Source organism: Diorhabda sublineata, chromosome 4 (assembly GCF_026230105.1).
Source record: "Diorhabda sublineata isolate icDioSubl1.1 chromosome 4, icDioSubl1.1, whole genome shotgun sequence".
NCBI lineage: Eukaryota > Metazoa > Arthropoda > Insecta > Coleoptera > Chrysomelidae > Diorhabda > Diorhabda sublineata.
Window position 1 is genome coordinate 11,813,772 of NC_079477.1, and position 19,164 is coordinate 11,832,935.

General features: G+C 31.8%; 2 protein-coding genes across 2 annotated transcripts in view; both read right to left on the minus strand.

Annotated features, from left to right (window-relative positions):
* Positions 1-19,164, minus strand: part of LOC130443090 (lachesin-like) — a 506,360-nt gene that overhangs the window by 429,602 nt on the left and 57,594 nt on the right. The window lies entirely within an intron of this gene.
* Positions 13,214-14,176, minus strand: LOC130443002 (tricarboxylate transport protein B, mitochondrial-like). Its single transcript, XM_056777439.1, has one exon. It carries the CDS (start codon positions 14,174-14,176, stop codon positions 13,214-13,216), a length of 963 nt encoding a protein of 320 aa, XP_056633417.1.

Consider the following 19,164-nt stretch of genomic DNA (forward strand, 5'->3'; position numbering starts at 1 on the left):
AATCTAAATTTGTTGACTTCGATGGAGATATTATGAAATAATTCTAGTTAGAAAATATATTTATTGAATAGTAATACAAAAATTGATTGCTAGAATATTTTCCTCAAATTATATTGAAATATATGATGAATAAGAATTTTTCGTGGCAAAATATGTTTTCAAATCATTCTATATCAATATTTCTGATAGGGCTATGATTTATTTTCCATCATGAGCTTTTTCAATTGGAAATCGTCAAATTTTCCTTGTTGCTAAAGAAATTTGATTATATATGACTGGATAGAGCGATAAACAGTTAAAAAATAGTTTTGAATCCATTTTGTCCATTAAATTTTAAATAGTACTTTTGTCTTCCCACCACTACGGGTGTAAGATGTGGGTTGAGTTTCTTCCGGTTCTCTTCTATAAAAATTGCTCAATTTCTTTCTATCTTTTATAGTAACACGTCGTGTCATTTTACAGGTTTTTTATTCAATATATTTCTCGTATGTTTTGTTGATTATGTGATCTAATCGAGAGAAATTTTATTTTTATTGTTAGTATATTTTTCCATGTTTGGAAAAGAGTGCATCTCATTTCTGAATCTGGTATGAATCTTTTGGTTTTATCCATTTTACAGTATTTTTTGAGTCTTTCGTTGTACATTTCATGGAACTTCTAATGATTTTGATTGAATTTTGAATAATCTGCTCCAATTTTCTTCCGACGCTTGTCTCCTGATGTATATTGCATTTTGTCTCTTCTATTGGAAAAAGACCAAACTGAGTTTCATAAATTTCCTTCAAATAGGATTCAGCTATACCAAAAAGTGGTGTCGATCGGTGGGGTTAAATATCAACCCGAATAAGACCTTCGCTAGGAAGAAAAAACTAAACATCAAGCCCATCAAGCTAGACGGGCAAGTCATTGAGTGGAAAACAGAGGAGAAAGATCTGAGACTCACACTAGATAGTGAACTTCTCTAGAGCAAACACTAAAAGGGGAAAATTACTAAAGCCTGTCTTAATGGTGTGCAGAAACTTTGCAGAGAGGAATTCGTTCTGTAACCCAAAGATCCTACAGTGGTATATTTGGGGTACTAGAACTGGTCTGAATACCCATAGGAACAATCTCTTAAAAGTTAAGCTTGCATATGTATACAGTTGCACTAAAAGTGATTATAAATATCAAACCTCACACATAGGACAGGAAAGCGTGGCAGATATACTATCACTTAGACGGAATCACCAAAGAAAAACCGTCCCTAAATCATGACTAAATTTTAAACTGTAGAAGTAAGTGGGATTAAAACGCCATACAAGAAATGCTCAGAAATGTCATTATATAGTATTCGGACGAATCTAAAGCAGCAAACAGAACTAGAATAGGAGTGTACGGGATCCAAACCAAATAATCCAGAAGCCTGTGTAACATATCAAGCGTTTTTCAATCAGAAATGTATGCTATTGAAAAATTTGTTTAGTTTAATCTAGAGAGGAACTATCACAAACAGCAGATCATCATCCTGTCCGATAGCCAAACAGCTATTAGAGCTTCAAGATCCAATATCATGAAAACCAAACTCATTTATGATTGCCTAAAGAAATTAAATAATCTAGACAAGAAAAATTAAGTTAGAAAAATGAAGTTAGAAATGAAGTAGCTGATAAGCTCACTAAAGCGAGGGTAGACAAGCCCTTCATGGGACGTGAACCCTTCTGTGGTATCAGCAACAGGATAAAAGAAAAAGCATTGGAAAAGAAGGTAGATTGGAGCAAAACCAATTATTGAGACAACTTTACAATAGCTTAGACAGTCAATGATTCTTCTGGGAAACTATAACCAGAGAAAATTTGCTGAATGTATGAACCTAAATGAGAACAATCTACGAATACTAACAGGAGTCCTATCGGGGCACTGTTGTTTAAATAGATACCTAAAGACCAGCAGATTATGTGGCGTGAAGATTTTTCTGCAGAGGATGAAATCTATATCCACATTCTCTCGAAGTGAGGAACACTACGTAATTAGAGAACTCCACCTGGGAGCATATAAAATAGAAGACGAAGATCTCTGGCAACTAGAACCATCTCACAGTCTAGACTTTCTAAGAGGAGTGAGATCAGCTGTAAACACTGGGTTTCCCAGTATCGTAGCTAGAAAGGGGAAGGTATATGATACCTCAATATTTACATACACCTTTAACAATACTTTCACAATCAAATATGTTCTCAATTATTAGAAGAGAATACTCCATTTTTTCCAGCTATAGAAAAAATTCTAATTCGGGGTATTTTGATTGATGATTCCAAACTGAATATCAAGATCTTTCAAAAGTTTTTTTCCACTCCGGATCTCTGTCGTCGAAAATTCTTATAAATAACAGTCCAATACTCTCTGATGACGTGTCGTCCGCAGTTAAAGGATGAAAGCACAATAACATAAACATAAATAATAAAATAAAGTTGACGTATTTTTCTATGCTGGAAACTAAATTTTTTTCAGGATTATCACTGTAAAATTTTATATTAGAAAAAAAATAACTATGCTAATTTTAGAATTCAATATTTCCTTTTCTCTTGGAACGATAAGTTTTTTATTGCTAATTTATTTTGTATTAGCACTGTTTTCATCCACTAATGGACATTAGCTAAAAAGATATTTTACTACCCTTAAGGGGTTTTTATTCTTCATCACTTTAATTATCATAAGAAATAAATATTGGTCGTCCTTTTCTACGTTATATATAAATTAGTGGCATAAATTTGTTCCGGTATGAGTAGTAATATTATAAATAATAGGCTTGTTGCTGATACAGCAAATACTTATGAGGCTTTCAAAAAACGAAGGATTGAAAAATACATCTCTGAAGTTTAATGATAAATGACAGCATTTTAGGAAGCAACTTTGATGTCTTCATTTGGTTTTTGCCTGAAATAATACCACGTAGCTAGAATTAACATTCGATTAAGCTTGATTTATTTGTATTACCCCTAATTTTATTTCCTTTATTTTCAATATTTGGTCAAAATCAATGAATCAATTGTGAAGTAATTTAGCTTTCAATCTGCTACTTTCAGCTTATGAATATAGACTTATTATTAGTTTTATTGAGAAAATTCTCCTGTGAATCAAATGAGTTTATAATATTTTGACAATAATCATCGACGTAATTTGCTTTAGTTGTAGAGTTGCTCATAATCATAAAGCACAACACTGCATATGACCAGCATAATTCCCTATTTTCACCCTGTTTAATCTCTACTTTATGCCAAATGCATACTGGATGCATTTATCAGACCATCTTTCATGAACAAAGGTTTAATTCCCAATTCAAACAATTCTCCTAACCACCTAGTCGATGTCTAGATTTGTTATATACGATTCCAAATCTGCATTGTCTAAGCCGTATCAAGAATAACGTCATTGTAAGGTGCAGAGACTATGTATGGATGGATAAATAATTTATCTGTGTATCTACAAACGTAAGCAGATCTTGCGGGATTGGAAATTCCTCAAATATTTCAACGCTTAATACTATAAATACGAGTTTGGTAATAAGTTCATCTCTCAAATTCAATTATTGTGAATGTATTTGAATGATTTCGTTGATGTTACTAAAAATCAAAATTCACGTTTATATTTTTTTGACATCTACTACTTTGATATTTAAAGAAATTAAACACATCAAATCCTTCTCAAACTAGAAACACTTCAAATCAATGAATGTTATTATTATTGAATTTTAGCATTTTTGTGTGAAGTAAACCTGAAACAGGACGAATTTTATTCTTAAATTGACAATTTACAGTATGAAAATATTATCCCCAAAAACTCCTTCTGTATTATTAGCCCCCCATTAAAAATGTTAAATAAGAAAGAGGGTCGTGTGACACCTTATTGGAAAGGTACTTTAGTCTTCTGTTCAGCAATATAAAGTTTTTTTAAATTTGGTGCAATCATAACTGAGAAAATTGATTTTTAAGATGTGAAATTCTGATAATGTTTGTATTTACGTAGAATGAAGATAATGATGTCGCATAATATTTAGAATGTATTTTCAATTTAATTTACTTAACAATTAAATTGAATATTCAAAATGACCACCATTCACATCTTGATAGTAACCGAGGGGGTTTTGGAACTCTCATCCAACATTCTGTTAATTTCTCCAGTTATGTGACCTCAAAAAAATGAGGGTTAATAATTTTATTTTTAATGATTATAGGTAGCCCAAACGTTCACTTATTCAGAATATTGAGTGTGAGCCTTACACATATAGTGAGGACTTTATCTGCTTCTATATCTACCGTTCTATTTGTAAGCCGTTCCGTTTGAATGGAACGTCGCTTCATCAGAAAAAACTATTTTGCTTATGAACTGCAAATCTGCGTTTATTCTGTCCATCATCAATTCATCCACAGCATTCTTGCTTTCTATCAGGATCATTTTCATTTAACTCCTGAACCAATTGAACTTTGTAAGGGTGGTATTGTCGGCAAGTTCTCGAGTTGTTTCATGCGGATTTTTCTCAATCTCTAGAAGTACATCTAATTTTTTTTTATCAGTAAAATGACCATTTCTACCAGGTTTCTCAATATTTTTTACATGTCCAATTTAACGAAACTTTTTTTCAATTTTGCTAACAGTAGACTGCAAAACGGGTTGACCAGGGTATTAATTATGAAAAATTTCACAAACCTCCTTGTTTCATCTTGTTTCATCACCACAACCAATCATAATTGAGATGTCCATTCTTTTAATCTCGGACAAATGAGCCATAATTACATTTAATACGGTTACAAATATTATACTGACATCTTTTAGGAACTTAAAATAGATAAATGCCTTCAGCCTAACCTCAAAGATTTTTTTTGATGTTTAGCAGAACAGATTCGAAAATACCTGATTATTTCTAAGTATATTTCAATAGATCAGGCAATATTGCTGATTTGAAAGTTAGGATAACGGAAGAAATTAACAAAACTGCCCCTGAGGTCATAAAAAATGTACGAGAATTCCAAGATGTGAATGGTGGTTATTTTTAATATTTAATTTAATTGTGAAGTACATTGAAAAATACATTCTAAATATTATGCGACATTATTATCTTCATTCTGCGCAAAGTTTTGTGATATAAACATCAAAATTTCACATCACAAAATTAATTTTCTCAGTTATGATTGCACCAAATTTGAAAAACTTGATATCGCTGAACAGAGAACTGAAGTCCCTCTCGACACAACACTGTTTCTTATTCAAAATTTTCCAGGGGGTGCTTATAATTCAGAAGGTAGGGTATAATATTCATATACTGTAAAATATCAATTTAGGAAAAAAATTGACCTGCTTCAGGTTTTTTCCGCATAGTACATAATAACGCTATATTTGGATTCATTCATATTCATACATATGGACCGCATTGTATAATAAACTCAATTTAAACAAGATAATCAGTTAAAATAAACATAATTTTCACGTGGAAGGGAATATTGTTTACACAAATGAAGTTTAATTTCCAGCCGTTTGCAATTGACACTTCATAAACAACATATTTTTATGATTTTCCATTCACTACAGAAAATTTATTTCATAATAAACTGTGTGACTGTCAAAAATATTGTTAGTTTCTGCTGTCAAATAAAATATTCTTGAGTTGGTATTAAATTTTATTTCAGTTTGTAATACAAAACATTGTGTTCGAGAAAAGACAACAGATTCCTAGATAAATCTCGTTGAATGTACATAAGAAAGTTATTCACATACATAGTATCAGTCAGATGTTCTAAATAGTTCTAATTAGTATTCAGTTTTCAAATCTATTACAGAAAGTCCAAGTTCCGAAGGCATTCTCTAATCTCCTTCGTATGACATAGAAGTCACATTACACTTACTTTTTCAGTTATTAATTCTCCAACCTACCTTTTCGGCTTGTGACATTATTTGCTTTCGCTTCTTTGACGTTTTTTACAGCCATTTCTCAAAGGCTTCAGTCAACATTTCAAACAAGTCTTTCGGTGTTATTGATAATATTGATAATACTTAGCAGTTTATTGTTGTAAAGAAGGAGAGAAAATAGAAGATCAAATAATGAAGATTGAGAAATAATAGATATTATTTCGAGCAACACTATTAAGTAGATGTTAAAGAATTGAGCTAGATTCAATAAAAATGTTCTAAACCACTCACAAATATTTCTAAAGTCTATTTAATATTTTGATATCTTCTTTTCTGAACTGTTGAAACGTTGATACATAAAGAAAATGAATTTGAAGGTGTTTAAAGTTAGTAATTTGTTCTGAAGCATCACTCCTGGAAAATCCCTTTTATTCCGAATATACGTTAAAGCGTTCTAAGGGTTATTCTTTTCCATTTCAAGAGATCAAGTGAAACAAAACAAAAATTCTCTTTCGTAGAAAATTACCCATGATAAGATGAAAAACAAAAGGAGCCTTGAGATGGATACTGAATTGCTGTGAAATGAAAATGAGGTTATCAAAGCCTCATTTGATTGCTCAAAGTTTAATGAAAAATATTGAGAAATAAGGGAAATATGATTTGATATTTTATAAGTAGTGGTATTCTATAAGTCATGAAACTGATTTTACAATTAAACTAAGTCCCATCCTTTCAAAGGTGTCCTGAATAAATTATTGATAGAAGAACACATTTACTAACGTTACAAAAGGCATAATCCATTAGAAAAGGAAAATAGTATAGTTGATTCTTCCAGTTTCATTTAATATTTTGTTTTTGATGAGATAACATGAAACTTTATTGAAAACCTGATAATGAGCGTTGAAAACTTATTAAAAATTTCTATTCTCAATATAGCCTCGTTTTTCACTATATTGTTTTCTGAATTTTCCTACATGGTTAAATATTATTTTTTGTTTAGGTACTCCCATAACCACACATAACTATGACAAAAGTCATCACTATGCCCAATTGGAATATTTCTAGATGGCTTATTTCATTATCCAGTGGCAATCACTCGCGTCGCGCGTCGTTTGAATATATTTAAAGGAATAAAGAATTTTTCAAATTATATGAAATACTTGTCACTACAAGTCCACCAGCTGTTTCTTTTTACTTTTTTATATCTTCGAATTCACGCAATGAACTACTTTATCAATATAGTCTGTTTTTTTGTCATTTCACTGATTATTGGATTATCCAGTTTCCATTTTACGTAACACAGTAAATAAATTCAAATAAAAGGTGATGAAATTCAAATATTATGCCTTCTATATCCACAAACTCATTTCATTTAATGTCATGCAGAAATAGATACAATCGAAATCAAAAAGTTGAGCGTTCAGCAATGGAGGAAATTTAATATAACTGACAATCTGTTTCCAAAAAGACTAATGGCTGTAGAAACTTCTTTCTTGCATTAGAAATGCGAGAAAAAGAAAATCTTTATTATCCCATTGAAAATATTGACATTTCAAATTAATGGAAACTGGGTATTTATTTGAATATTCTAAGGAAATGGCATAGTTGCCCCTGATAAATTATACAACTTTAGTTAGAATTATGAATTGCGTAATAAACTTTTTTAGTAATATATGAATAAACCAGGAGAATTATTTTATCAGATATTAAAGTCTCTCTGGTTAATCCAACGTTGAATCCATACTTATAGAAATGCTTCTATCGGAATCACTTATCTTGTGTATCATGGTCTTCTCTATGTCAAAAAATATTCCAAAACTTCCAGTACATGGCCAGTACATTTCCTATTTTTGACAAAAGCAATCAGATAGAGCTAAGTCTAGTAAATGTTGTGGTTACATATAAAGAAAGAACTTTTAACAGCCAAAATCTAACGAATCAATTAAAATTATGAATTGCGTAATAAACTTTTTTAGTAATATATGAATAAACCAGGAGAATTATTTTATCAGATATTAAAGTCTCTCTGGTTAATCCAACGTTGAATCCATACTTATAGAAATGCTTCTATCGGAATCACTTATCTTGTGTATCGTGGTCTTCTCTATGTCAAAAAATATTCCAAAACTTCCAGTACATGGCCAGTACATTTCCTATTTTTGACAAAAGCAATCAGATAGAGCTAAGTCTAGTAAATGTTGTGGTTACATATAAAGAAAGAACTTTTAACAGCCAAAATCTAACGAATCAATTAGAATTATGAATTGCGTAATAAACTTTTTTAGTAATATATGAATAAACCAGGAGAATTATTTTATCAGATATTAAAGTCTCTCTGGTTAATCCAACGTTGAATCCATACTTATAGAAATGCTTCTATCGGAATCACTTATCTGGTGTATCGTGGTCTTCTCTATGTCAAAAAATATTCCAAAACTTTCAGTACATTTCCTATTTTTAACAAAAGCAAGTCGGATAGAGCTGAGTCTAGTAAATATTATGGTTACATATAAAGAAAGAACTTTTAACAGGCAAAATCTAACGAATCAAATGTGTTGTAATCATAAAGAAGAATGGCTTTGGCTGAATGTATAGATACTGGAAAGTTTCTTTTTTCAAATCTCCAATACCATTTGCAAACAATTCATCCTTCTGTCCCTGAAGGCTATCGGAACGCAAGTCAAACAGTCTAATTATTGTTAGTGTTAGTAATGTAAGGTATGCTCAGTATTCTTATTAGTTAGAAGAGATTATAAAGAATAGAAGAATCGAGAAAAGAATAGAGAGTATTGAAGAATTGTTTGGCAAGATGGATTTTTCGTCAACTTCATTGTAATCATTTGGAATGGTAACAGTGGAATTTTTCTGAACTTGACTGTAATTTTTTTGATAGAACCTCTCTGAAGATGTAAAGTAGACTAAAATCAATTCATATAAAATAACTAATGTCTGCAGACGACCTATTAATATTTGCTGAACAAAGAAAGATTTACTGAACAGAAAAGAGAAATGGAATATTGAAATGGAATGATATAATCTGTAAATAAATATACAAAAGCGAGAGATAATAAAAATAGCGAACAAAGCTGAGAGCAATAGAAGAAGAGCGTCAACAACCCAAAGTATACAGAGCCAATTGTAATACCAAATGATAAAGAGTATGAACAAAACATTATCCACATACTGTACAGAGTATGTGTGAACATTTGTCAATCAGTAATAATGTTGATCTATGGTGCCTAACCCTGGGGACTGGCCAACATATTTAAGCAGAAAATAACAACGTGGAAGATGAGGATACTAAGAAGAATAGCAGGTTGGAAGATCTAGATAAAACAAGGGACCGTGAAATAAGACAAGAATGAAATGTAATAAGGTAAGTGCAGAAAAATAGAGGAACAGTTGAATTGGTTTGGACATATAGTAAGAATTAAAGAGGACAAAAAGAAAATGGAATACGAAAATAGTGAACCTGTCAATAGGTACGTGGAAAAAATAGAAATGAACTGGAGATGATCTGAAGGAAGGGGGAAGGAAGAAAGATGTGAAATATGATAGATATGTTAATAAAAAGAATATAATGTATTGATAAGTATAAATGCGAATTTGAGGATTCATTATGACAAATCTATGAAAAGAAATAGATGAAATGATCATTAAAAATGTAATTGTGGTTTGTAAAAACAACAAAATTAGTGACGTTGGAAATTTTATTCAAGAATATAAAGCATCAATAAATATTAAACTAATAAGCAAGAAAATAAGAATAGTATTGAATGACATTGCGCATTCCAAGACTTTGACGATTATTATAGTCGCTGGGAGGTGAACATAACCTTTGCTTAATATAGTTTGGATTGTGATTCTCGTTTTTTTTAATAGGTTTTTTGTTCAAATTGTTCTTAGTTTCACATTCCGAACAAATAATTCATCTACTTTAACGTTTTTCTCCGAAAAATTTTGAGACGAGTAGAAATTGAAACTAATTAAATAAAATATCGAATTGGAGAAATGACTAGTGAATGTCGCCTTCAGTTTTCTTTTTAACTTAATTTCAAACTGGCGGCGGCGTTCCGTATAATTCGTGGAATTGCTGATGCATACCTAAAATAATTAGTTAATTAAATTACTGATCTGAAGTACTAAGACGAACATTTCCGAATAAGAAATTTGATGAAACGGAAACGATGTAATTCGATATCAGAGAATCCCGATACGAAGCAATAGATTCCAGAGTTTTTTTTGTTGAAAACGTTACGATGCTGGTAATTTTGTTCTTCGATTTGAAATGAGAGGTGAAAGACAAAATTTGAATTACAATGAACTTGGATCATGTGATGAATAATAAATTGATTTGAATGAATGAACGGAAAACTTTATCTGATAATGTTAAACATATATTTGAATATGATGAAAATATTATATGAAGCCCATAATCATATTCTAAAAGGCACTATCTCAGTATTGATTTCTAATTCTATCAGTTCGAAAAGCTTGTTTATCCAATATTATTCAAACTAAACGCAAAACTATAATCGGTCAAATCGAGAATTTCATCAAAAACAAGAAAAAAATTAGAACCTATTAAAAACAATTATTAGTAAACATAATATTTCTTTCAAGCTAAATTTGTTTCAGATTCAAATTCAATTTCTTTGCTGTCCGCTATAATTCACCTAGTGGAAAAATGTAGTACAGAGAACTTCCTATACCAAATTAGGAATTCAAAGTTATATACCAGCATAACAATAGCTTTATAAAATGATGTCGAGTGGATATTTTTTATTTGCGTCATCTACAGGTTATCGGAACAGTCTTCTTAAGCTTCATAGTTAAGAAGAACCCCTTATATTGAGGTAAATAACAGAGATACCAGGATCTACTTAACAAAATCTTAGAATTGGGTTTAGTTGAAGAGCCTTCATTCTAAACCAACGACACTAAAAGAATATCCAATTCTAGAAAACCTTTGAGGGCTAGAGTGATTGACTAGGTAACTAAGACCCACAAGGCCTACCTGTTCTCAGTATGTCTTAGTACTACAGATATTTTCCTCCCAGAACCTTCATTTATCTTGACAATATTTATGCTTGAGAAACTATTGGTTAATTTTAATCAAGTTAGGTGGGTCTAGAAGTTTGAAATATTTCGATACCTCGGGGCTGTCGTGGAAAATTCGCTAAGGGTAGTCGAACTTAATCATTATCAGTGGTAGTATGCAATGGGGCAGCGACTTAACATCAAATTCTATTAAATATAAGGAAATAACGACGGAAGAAATATGTTTACGACTGGTTTAGATGCTTTAGCGAAATTTTAAATTGAAATGTATTGAGCGAGTATAGAGCATGATACTAAGAGATCGACGACTGATTCTACAATTGATAGCGGGGGAATTCCGCATAAACAAGGACATTGTTCCCAACTACAATATTTGGAAAAGACGAAGTTCTGTTCCTGATTTGTATCGCACATGCTGTCAGACGAGCAGAAAGCGGATGGTACGTAGCCGCTGGAGATGTAATCTCATTTTTGGCTCAGCATGGCGTAACTGCTCTTGATCCACTATTTTACTCTCTTGAGAGATCTTTTGTATTTCTTCAATGGACAGATCCTAAAAGATACACGTTTTGCACACTTGTAGAAGTAGTAAACACTGAAAGTAGTGTTTTCCACAATAGCGATTACTTTGAAAGTCAATATAGGTAATAATTAGATGTTTGTGAGAAGAAGTTTTATATTGATGCGCTATAATATAAGGTCGTTAACACCAAAAACTATTATTTAGAAATAACAACCAATTTTGCTAAACACTTTGTATTAATATTAAACAATTTATTAATTAAATGCAAGTTGCTGTTTCAGGCAAATTATTTAATTGGATGTGACAATCTGCAATGAACTTTGAGTTTTAATTAAATTTAAGTAAATAGCTCGAATAATCAATATGCTCAATTACTTTCAAGATCAAATCTGTAAATGGCGATTCTGCCTGAGTTTTTCTTTTATTTCTTTTCGCTAAGAAGTTGATATTTATCCAATGAAAAAATGTTCAAAATAATGCAAAATGTGTAAAATGCGGCAAATGCAAGAAAATAGTGTATTAAATTCCAAATCCGTATTGCAAACAGAAGAATATATTGTGACTATAGATTCTTGATTCTAAAGATCATCAGAATTTAACGAAGTGAAAGTATTGAGAAGCATTAACAACTCATACTACAACATAGGAACGTTGAGGTTATCCAACTTCTCAATAATACCAATTTAGTGAGAAAGCCTATTAAGATAAAGCCGTTTGAGTTAATAAGCTAGTTCAAATGACGGCTTTAGTTGAACGCGAAGTATTGTGCAAATATCAGGTAACACTTTAACGATAATGCTGCTAAAATTACTAAACAATAAGGTATACTAATGAGTTAGACCTTAGCATTTGGGAGTTTCCACGTTAGTTAAGTTAGGCTAGAAAAAATTGCTTATCGATTTTCATGATTAGTTTGTTTTGATAGAAAAATACCCTTATGGGGTATTTCTTTAAAAAAATCTATCTGTTTCTAAATGCTCACCGGTGATTATCTACGTTGGTAAGAGGTAATTTAAGAAAATTTCAGATATTGTATCAAGTGCAGAAGTGGAAAATCAATAAATTTAATCAAAAATAAATATAAATAGAAAATCATTCAGTGATTTCAGGAAATTGGAAAATCAATAAATATAATCAAAAATAAATATAAATAGAATCATTCAGTGATTTCAGGATTTATTTTGATCAAGGTGCTAGGAGTTTGTTATTTCATTTGTTAAATCAATTATGATTGTTTCATTTGTGACCGCTGGGTACACGGGGTGCTGCGGGATTTGATTAAAAAAATTCCGGAGTGAGTATATGGCGTAAAAATAATGCTGTGATATAGTAACAATATCCTCATACGACCCCTCGTTTCTGAGTTATAAGTTGCGAAATCGGAACTTATATTTAAGTATATTTTCTAACTTATACATTCGAACATTATGAATGTTCAACGGATGATTACGTATGTCCATGTAGGGTATTTGACAAAATAAATAATTCTACACTACCATCTGAAGGCCAGAGGCGGCTCCTCTAATGGTTTCCGCGTCATCTACCGAATTTTTCGCATCAAGTCCCGAAACACCCTGAATATGTCTTCTACCTGTTAAAAGTTCTAACAGAAATGAGAAATACATGTATCAAGTTATTTTCAATATATAATTATAAATATATATATATATAAATATATCATTATAAAAGACAAAAAGTTCATAGGTTCATAAAACACAATAAACCTTAGTCTTGTTTCACTAAATGGAGTTTTCATAATTGCCGGGGCTGCCTACTGTTCCAATTCTGCATAATACTTTCGTAAATTATGAAGGTGATACCAACTTCCGAAATAGCGCGACAGGAACGAGGAATAGTTCCTTTATAGAATGATAACGGACCCTCATTGATCATAGTTTTGATGAAGCAGTCTAGTATACCTTTATACTTCACAGCATCGATAGCTTGCATTCGAGTTTTGACGACATCTAAAGGATTATTTACCAAAACTGAAACGAATCCTGCTAATCCCCCAAATATACCTATCATATATTTTGGAATAGGTTTCTCTACGTCATCGCTTTTGTACCAATTTTTACACGAGTTCATCACCCAGAATCGAGTGGCTTGACTTGTACCTTGTTTGGCGACGGTTGCAGCAACACCTTTATACATACCTCTTATTCCTTGTTCTTTAAAAATAATTCCTAGACCGTAAACTAGTTTGTTGTATCTAAATGTTTCCAAACGTTGATCCTCAATGAATTTAACTTTTATAGTTTCCACTGGTGTGACAATCAGTAAACCTTCAGTAATACCCGCTGCTAAACCACATAAAGTAGTTTGTGCCAGGTTGAGTTCATAACATCCTGTAGCTTGTAACAACTGCTCTTTATACAGTTCAAAAGATCCAAATCTAATAACTGATTTCGGTATAGATCCACACAAGAGAATAGATAGTCCTCTATACAAGCCAGTCACGCCATGCCGTTGTATTGTACTATTAAAACAATCAAAAATACCTTTATATACTCTCTTATTGTCTCTTCCGTCCAGTTGAATTTGTGTTTTGACGTATTCTGTTGGGTAGGTTATTAATGTTTCTATGCAAGTGACAATCCCACTGAAAAGGATTGCTTGTATATAAAAATATTGACTAACAGGTTTTGTGGAATCGATGTACCTGGGCTTCTTAAATGGAGAAATAAATGCTTTATTCGACGATGGATCGGCCATTTTTCTGATAATAGTTGTGACATTTTGATAATTTTATGACATCCGATACCAACATAAAACTTTGACAAGAATTTCAGCTCGTTTCATTGAAGTATGATTATTTTTCAACATAAAATGTTACATTGGATAATAAAATAATTTTAAGTTTCTTCCTCTTATACCATCTTGGTGGTGTAGTCAAATTATCTTTGATTACTACTAGTTGCCGCTTTGTTAGCTCTAGACTTGACATTTAGGCACATCAATGGAATGAATATGAACAAACGGTAAGTATAAAGTTTACTTTATCCTAGACTGTGTGATGAAGGCTGTTACTTCTTGATTAAAAATTGCGTTTAGTATTTTAGATTCTCTTCCTAAGTAGCGCCTTTTTTGTACCAATGTAAATTAATTGAGCTTGAGCGAATCTTATCGTTCGTTTGTGTTTCAAACACTTTCATCGTTTGTGCTTCTTGATAAAAAAGCAAAAAACTAGAAGACGAGAATTATTTTTCCTACAATGATCCAGTTGTTGTAAGGTTAATGTTTCCCAATATAGGCCACGAACAAATTGAAGCTTTGGCAGTCGTCGTCCAATACATGTATGGTGTTTGGGATGTGGACGATTAGGTTTTGCTTTCAACGTATCGCTAACACGGGGGATTGGCATCTTTAGAAGCTGCGATTAGTTCTACTGCTAAGGAACAACATTATCCATGTGGAAAGGGGATGTTTCAGTCAAGAGCCTGTTGTATAAATTTTTTTTGTAATATTATTCCGACCATTTGACTGATTAATGATTATAAGAAAACGGCAGAAAAACTGCAGCATCGACGATTGAATCCTGACGTTGTATGGATCTTCTTTCTGATCGTCAGGCAGAGTCCGAGAAAGAAACTTCGCAACAACCCTACTCCTTCTATACAAGACAACTGACTTCTAACTGACAGTTGAGTTGCGTTATCTAACATCTTGCGAAAGAAATGCCGTTCCCGAAGTATGTGTGACATTATTGTTCTCCAAATGTATAGCAAAATTGACACAAAACCATCTTTTTGGTATTAATTATTTCCATACAAATTTATTTTTGTTCCATAATGGTTCATGGGCTACTCATATCAACATTCACTCTCAATAAAGTTGAGTCAAGCTCTTTTCTTATCAAACAAATCTTTATGTTTCTGCTCTTAGAAAAGTTCTCTGTCGTAAAAAACTCCATTACAAACATTTACGAGTATTTTAGACTGATTCCTCACATGTTCAGGAAAAACAACTCTTACTGATAATAACTTCTCATCTAAGAGGTTCTTGCAATGTTTGAGTGTTAATTGCCCATCAATTTTAGAGCACATACAAAACTTACTAATGCTCATCAACGTCCAAACGACCATTATATTCCATTTTAGTTGGAATAAAACTTTTAAAGGCTATGAAAATGATTGTATATAGGTATCAAAAAACATCATTAAATTATTTTATGATAATTGATATTGTAATGTTTTTTCTAATTTATTTGTACGATTTCTATTCGTGAGGCTAATGAATAAACACTGTCCTCTACGTTCTTAATTTATTTAAATACTATACACTACACTATTTATCATAAACTGAACTGAACTGCGATACAAATTTGCTTACAGATATATGAATACTTTGAAAATTGATTTATAACTTATAATTTGGCATTTCGAGAAAATATATGTTAACATCATGTCAATTTTGAGAGTATTGAATATGGGAAACTATATGAATAATTAATTAGAGCACGAAAGATAGATTGTTAAAATTCTAATATCTTCGGTTTGAGACATAGTATTGTATCAATTTCCAATTCAATCATTCTTCATCACATTCCACAAAAGAAAACACAAAAAAACGCGTTCCTTCAAAGTTCATTCCGAATTCTAGTGTGACAAAATAGGTGAATAGGTCTGTTATATCGAAAATCTAATACAAAGCATGTGCTCTAAGATAGGAAGAGAGGAATAGGTAAACATAGTAAAGTGGATAAATTGTCCTTTGGCGTGTACTTACAGGATATATCCAGCAAAATGTGTTTATTTAGATGAAAGTGAACAGGACTCTGTAGCAAACTAAACAAATTAAGTTTCTATTTAATTTCGTTAGTAACGTAATAACTTTTACTACAGGCGTAGATAAAAGTTAAATTATAGTATACATTTGCTCTCTTGATTTGAAAATAATAATGCTGAGATGCTACTTTTGGTCTGACCTGTCTTCTGGAGTTGAGTCCTGGACCCTGAACGAAGATATGAGCAAAAAATTGGAATCTATAGACCAATCCTCAAGACAAAGCTACAGTACTTCAGCCTTATAATGCGGAACGGATCCAGATATGCATTACTCCCAGCAATCGTACAAGGCAAAATAATTGAAAAAAGAGGTCCAGTAAGAAGACACACATCCTTGTTTAAAATTAAAAAACCCAGTTCAATAAAACCTCTCCTCAACTCTTCCGCGTTTCCATTCACAGTATAAAGGCTGCCATGATAATCGACAATATTCGACATGGATGGGCACCACAAGAATATGAAGAAGGAGAAGGAAATAAGTTCACTTGAGTTCTCCAAAGACGAAAACTTGGAATATCGATACACGCGCCTGGCACGTCAGGTAGTAGTAAATATTGTGTTCCGTAAGATCTCACCAACATTTCAACATTTCAATAAATTCTTACCTAGTATAATTCCATAGGTTGAAGAATCACAAAAAATCACAACTTTTGTAGTACCCAAATGTTTTTCACACCAAGATGATTACGTAAAATCGAATTTACTGTTGCGGATCAAACACCATCTAGAAACTTCCTCGATTTCCTAGTCTTAAAATGTTTCTAGAAGGAACTAAAGAGTAGGATTTCTGCACAAAGCGATATTCATCCTTTTTTATAGTGACTTCACTAGCAAAATACAGTTGCAGAGTGATGTTTTGGGAATAGGTGGATAATAAATTGATGTCACAAATTTCCTGATGTGGGAGCCTACTCAGTCCTTCCTATGACGTCTTAGGTATAACTTTGGGTGGGTATATTAGGTAACATTGGTTTGCTTTCATTGAGTATAATTATTATCGATAACTGTTTATATTTGCTTTTGCATTTAACTTGAGTTATTGAAATGACAGATTATAATAATTCTCATAATCAGAAGTATGTGCGCCACTGCTCGTAAGTACGCGCGTGAGATACACGGCCAATATATGTTTGAACGGGTAAAATGGCAATCGATAAGTGCCGTGAATGAGGTGTAGAAAGACCAATAATTCTACTCTCGGACTCTTCCAGATACGGATATTTTATTATGTGCCTTTACCGTACTTTACTAGAATTGAATCGATTTATGAAAATAGTGGTATTTGGAGACCAGATACCGTTAAGCCTCTGAGAAAACATAGTGATGAATTATTAGTCTAAAATAATAATTTTAAAACAATTTTCATATAGAAGTTTGATATGTTTTTTGATAAGGCACGGAATGCATGGTTCCTCGTTTTTCAAAAGAAAAAACTAGTAATTTCCTTGATTAAGACACATTGTTATAACACACTTTTCTTAATTTCACCTGTATGATTGTATGTAATAAAATTCTCAATTTGCAGAGTTGGCCGTTTCTATAATAATTATGTTTATATGAATATTTGTAAGCATCAACTTCATAATTCATAATGGGTATTGCTGTCTTTATATTTCCTGCGTAAATTTATAAGGTTTTCAACAACTTTGGTCGATTGAAATTTGTTTTTCTATTTGACGTACATTGAGAGCATTTAAGCTGTTGATCTGTATATAACATATATGTTGGAGTTTCAAAGGAATGGGAAAAACTATCATACACTGGACAATTTTAGTTTCTCTTTCCAAGTTGGTTAGATTCATACCTATTTCAATATTGTAAAATTACTGAGATCACAGCTGTTCTGCGAAGTAAGGGGTCTGATAGTGGATATTGTTGGATCTCTATCAAATATATTAAGTTTATTTATTTTGCTACAATGTCGACAGCTAAGCTTCAGAAGTTTTCTACGAATGTAATAAAAACAATTTCCGTCCTTGTTCAATGCTATTACAAATTTCTTTATCATACCTTACCTAATATGGAATGGTGGAAGTATGTTTTTGTCTCTGCTCACAAGCGGCCCAAATTACATTGGCTTTACCAACAGTTGAAGAATTGTTCGCTTGTTCTTTGTTGTTGTTGCTTTGCTCTACTGTCCTATATATAAATAAATAAGGGTATTTTGTGTATCCCTTTTGTTGACAAGGTAAAAAATTAGCCATCTTATCTTGTAAATGGGCAATTGTATTTGATGGATATTTATTTCTTTTGTGCAATGAGACGCATTTCAAACATTTTCATTACAATACACTAATCCTTCATTTTCACAAAAAAATTCGAAAAACTTTTTTCTCGCGCTCAGTATGTTTTTTCAATTATGAGGCTAATAGTTCTGATCCTTGTTTTGATAAATTGAGATCACATATTAAATAACTGAATTCATATTGAGAGAATAATTTTGACGCAGATGTTTCACCCTCCCATTCACTTCCATTGGTAGACGCTCCCGATTTCTGTTAATTTAGCAACATCATTATTCTGAGTGCATGCGAATTATTATGCGTAGTTAGGCCGTGGGAGACTTTGATTTCGATTAAAACCTTTTTGTTTTTTCTATAACCGTAAAGACTTAACACAAGACTTACAAATCTTATTAGGAACTTTTTTACCGAATTTGTTCATTTTGAAACCAAAATATTCAACATAAGTCTCTTTGACTATAAATCACTAGAATATTCATACTTTCTTCGTGACAGGGGTCTGAGAGTGGGGATCACGTGATGTTTGTATACGTGAAAAAGTTGCGCAGGAGGAAAATTAAATTTCATTCTTAACAAGCCGATAATTGTACAAAATATAAATTATGAAAAATTTATGAAAATTGGAGCACATTGAGAACTTTCATTAATTTATTCGTAATCTGGACACATGAAA

Excerpts from the sequence above, each read along its gene's own strand:
- LOC130443002 (XM_056777439.1), bottom strand. The coding sequence starts at position 14,176 with ATGGCCGATCCATCGTCGAATAAAGCATTTATTTCTCCATTTAAGAAG.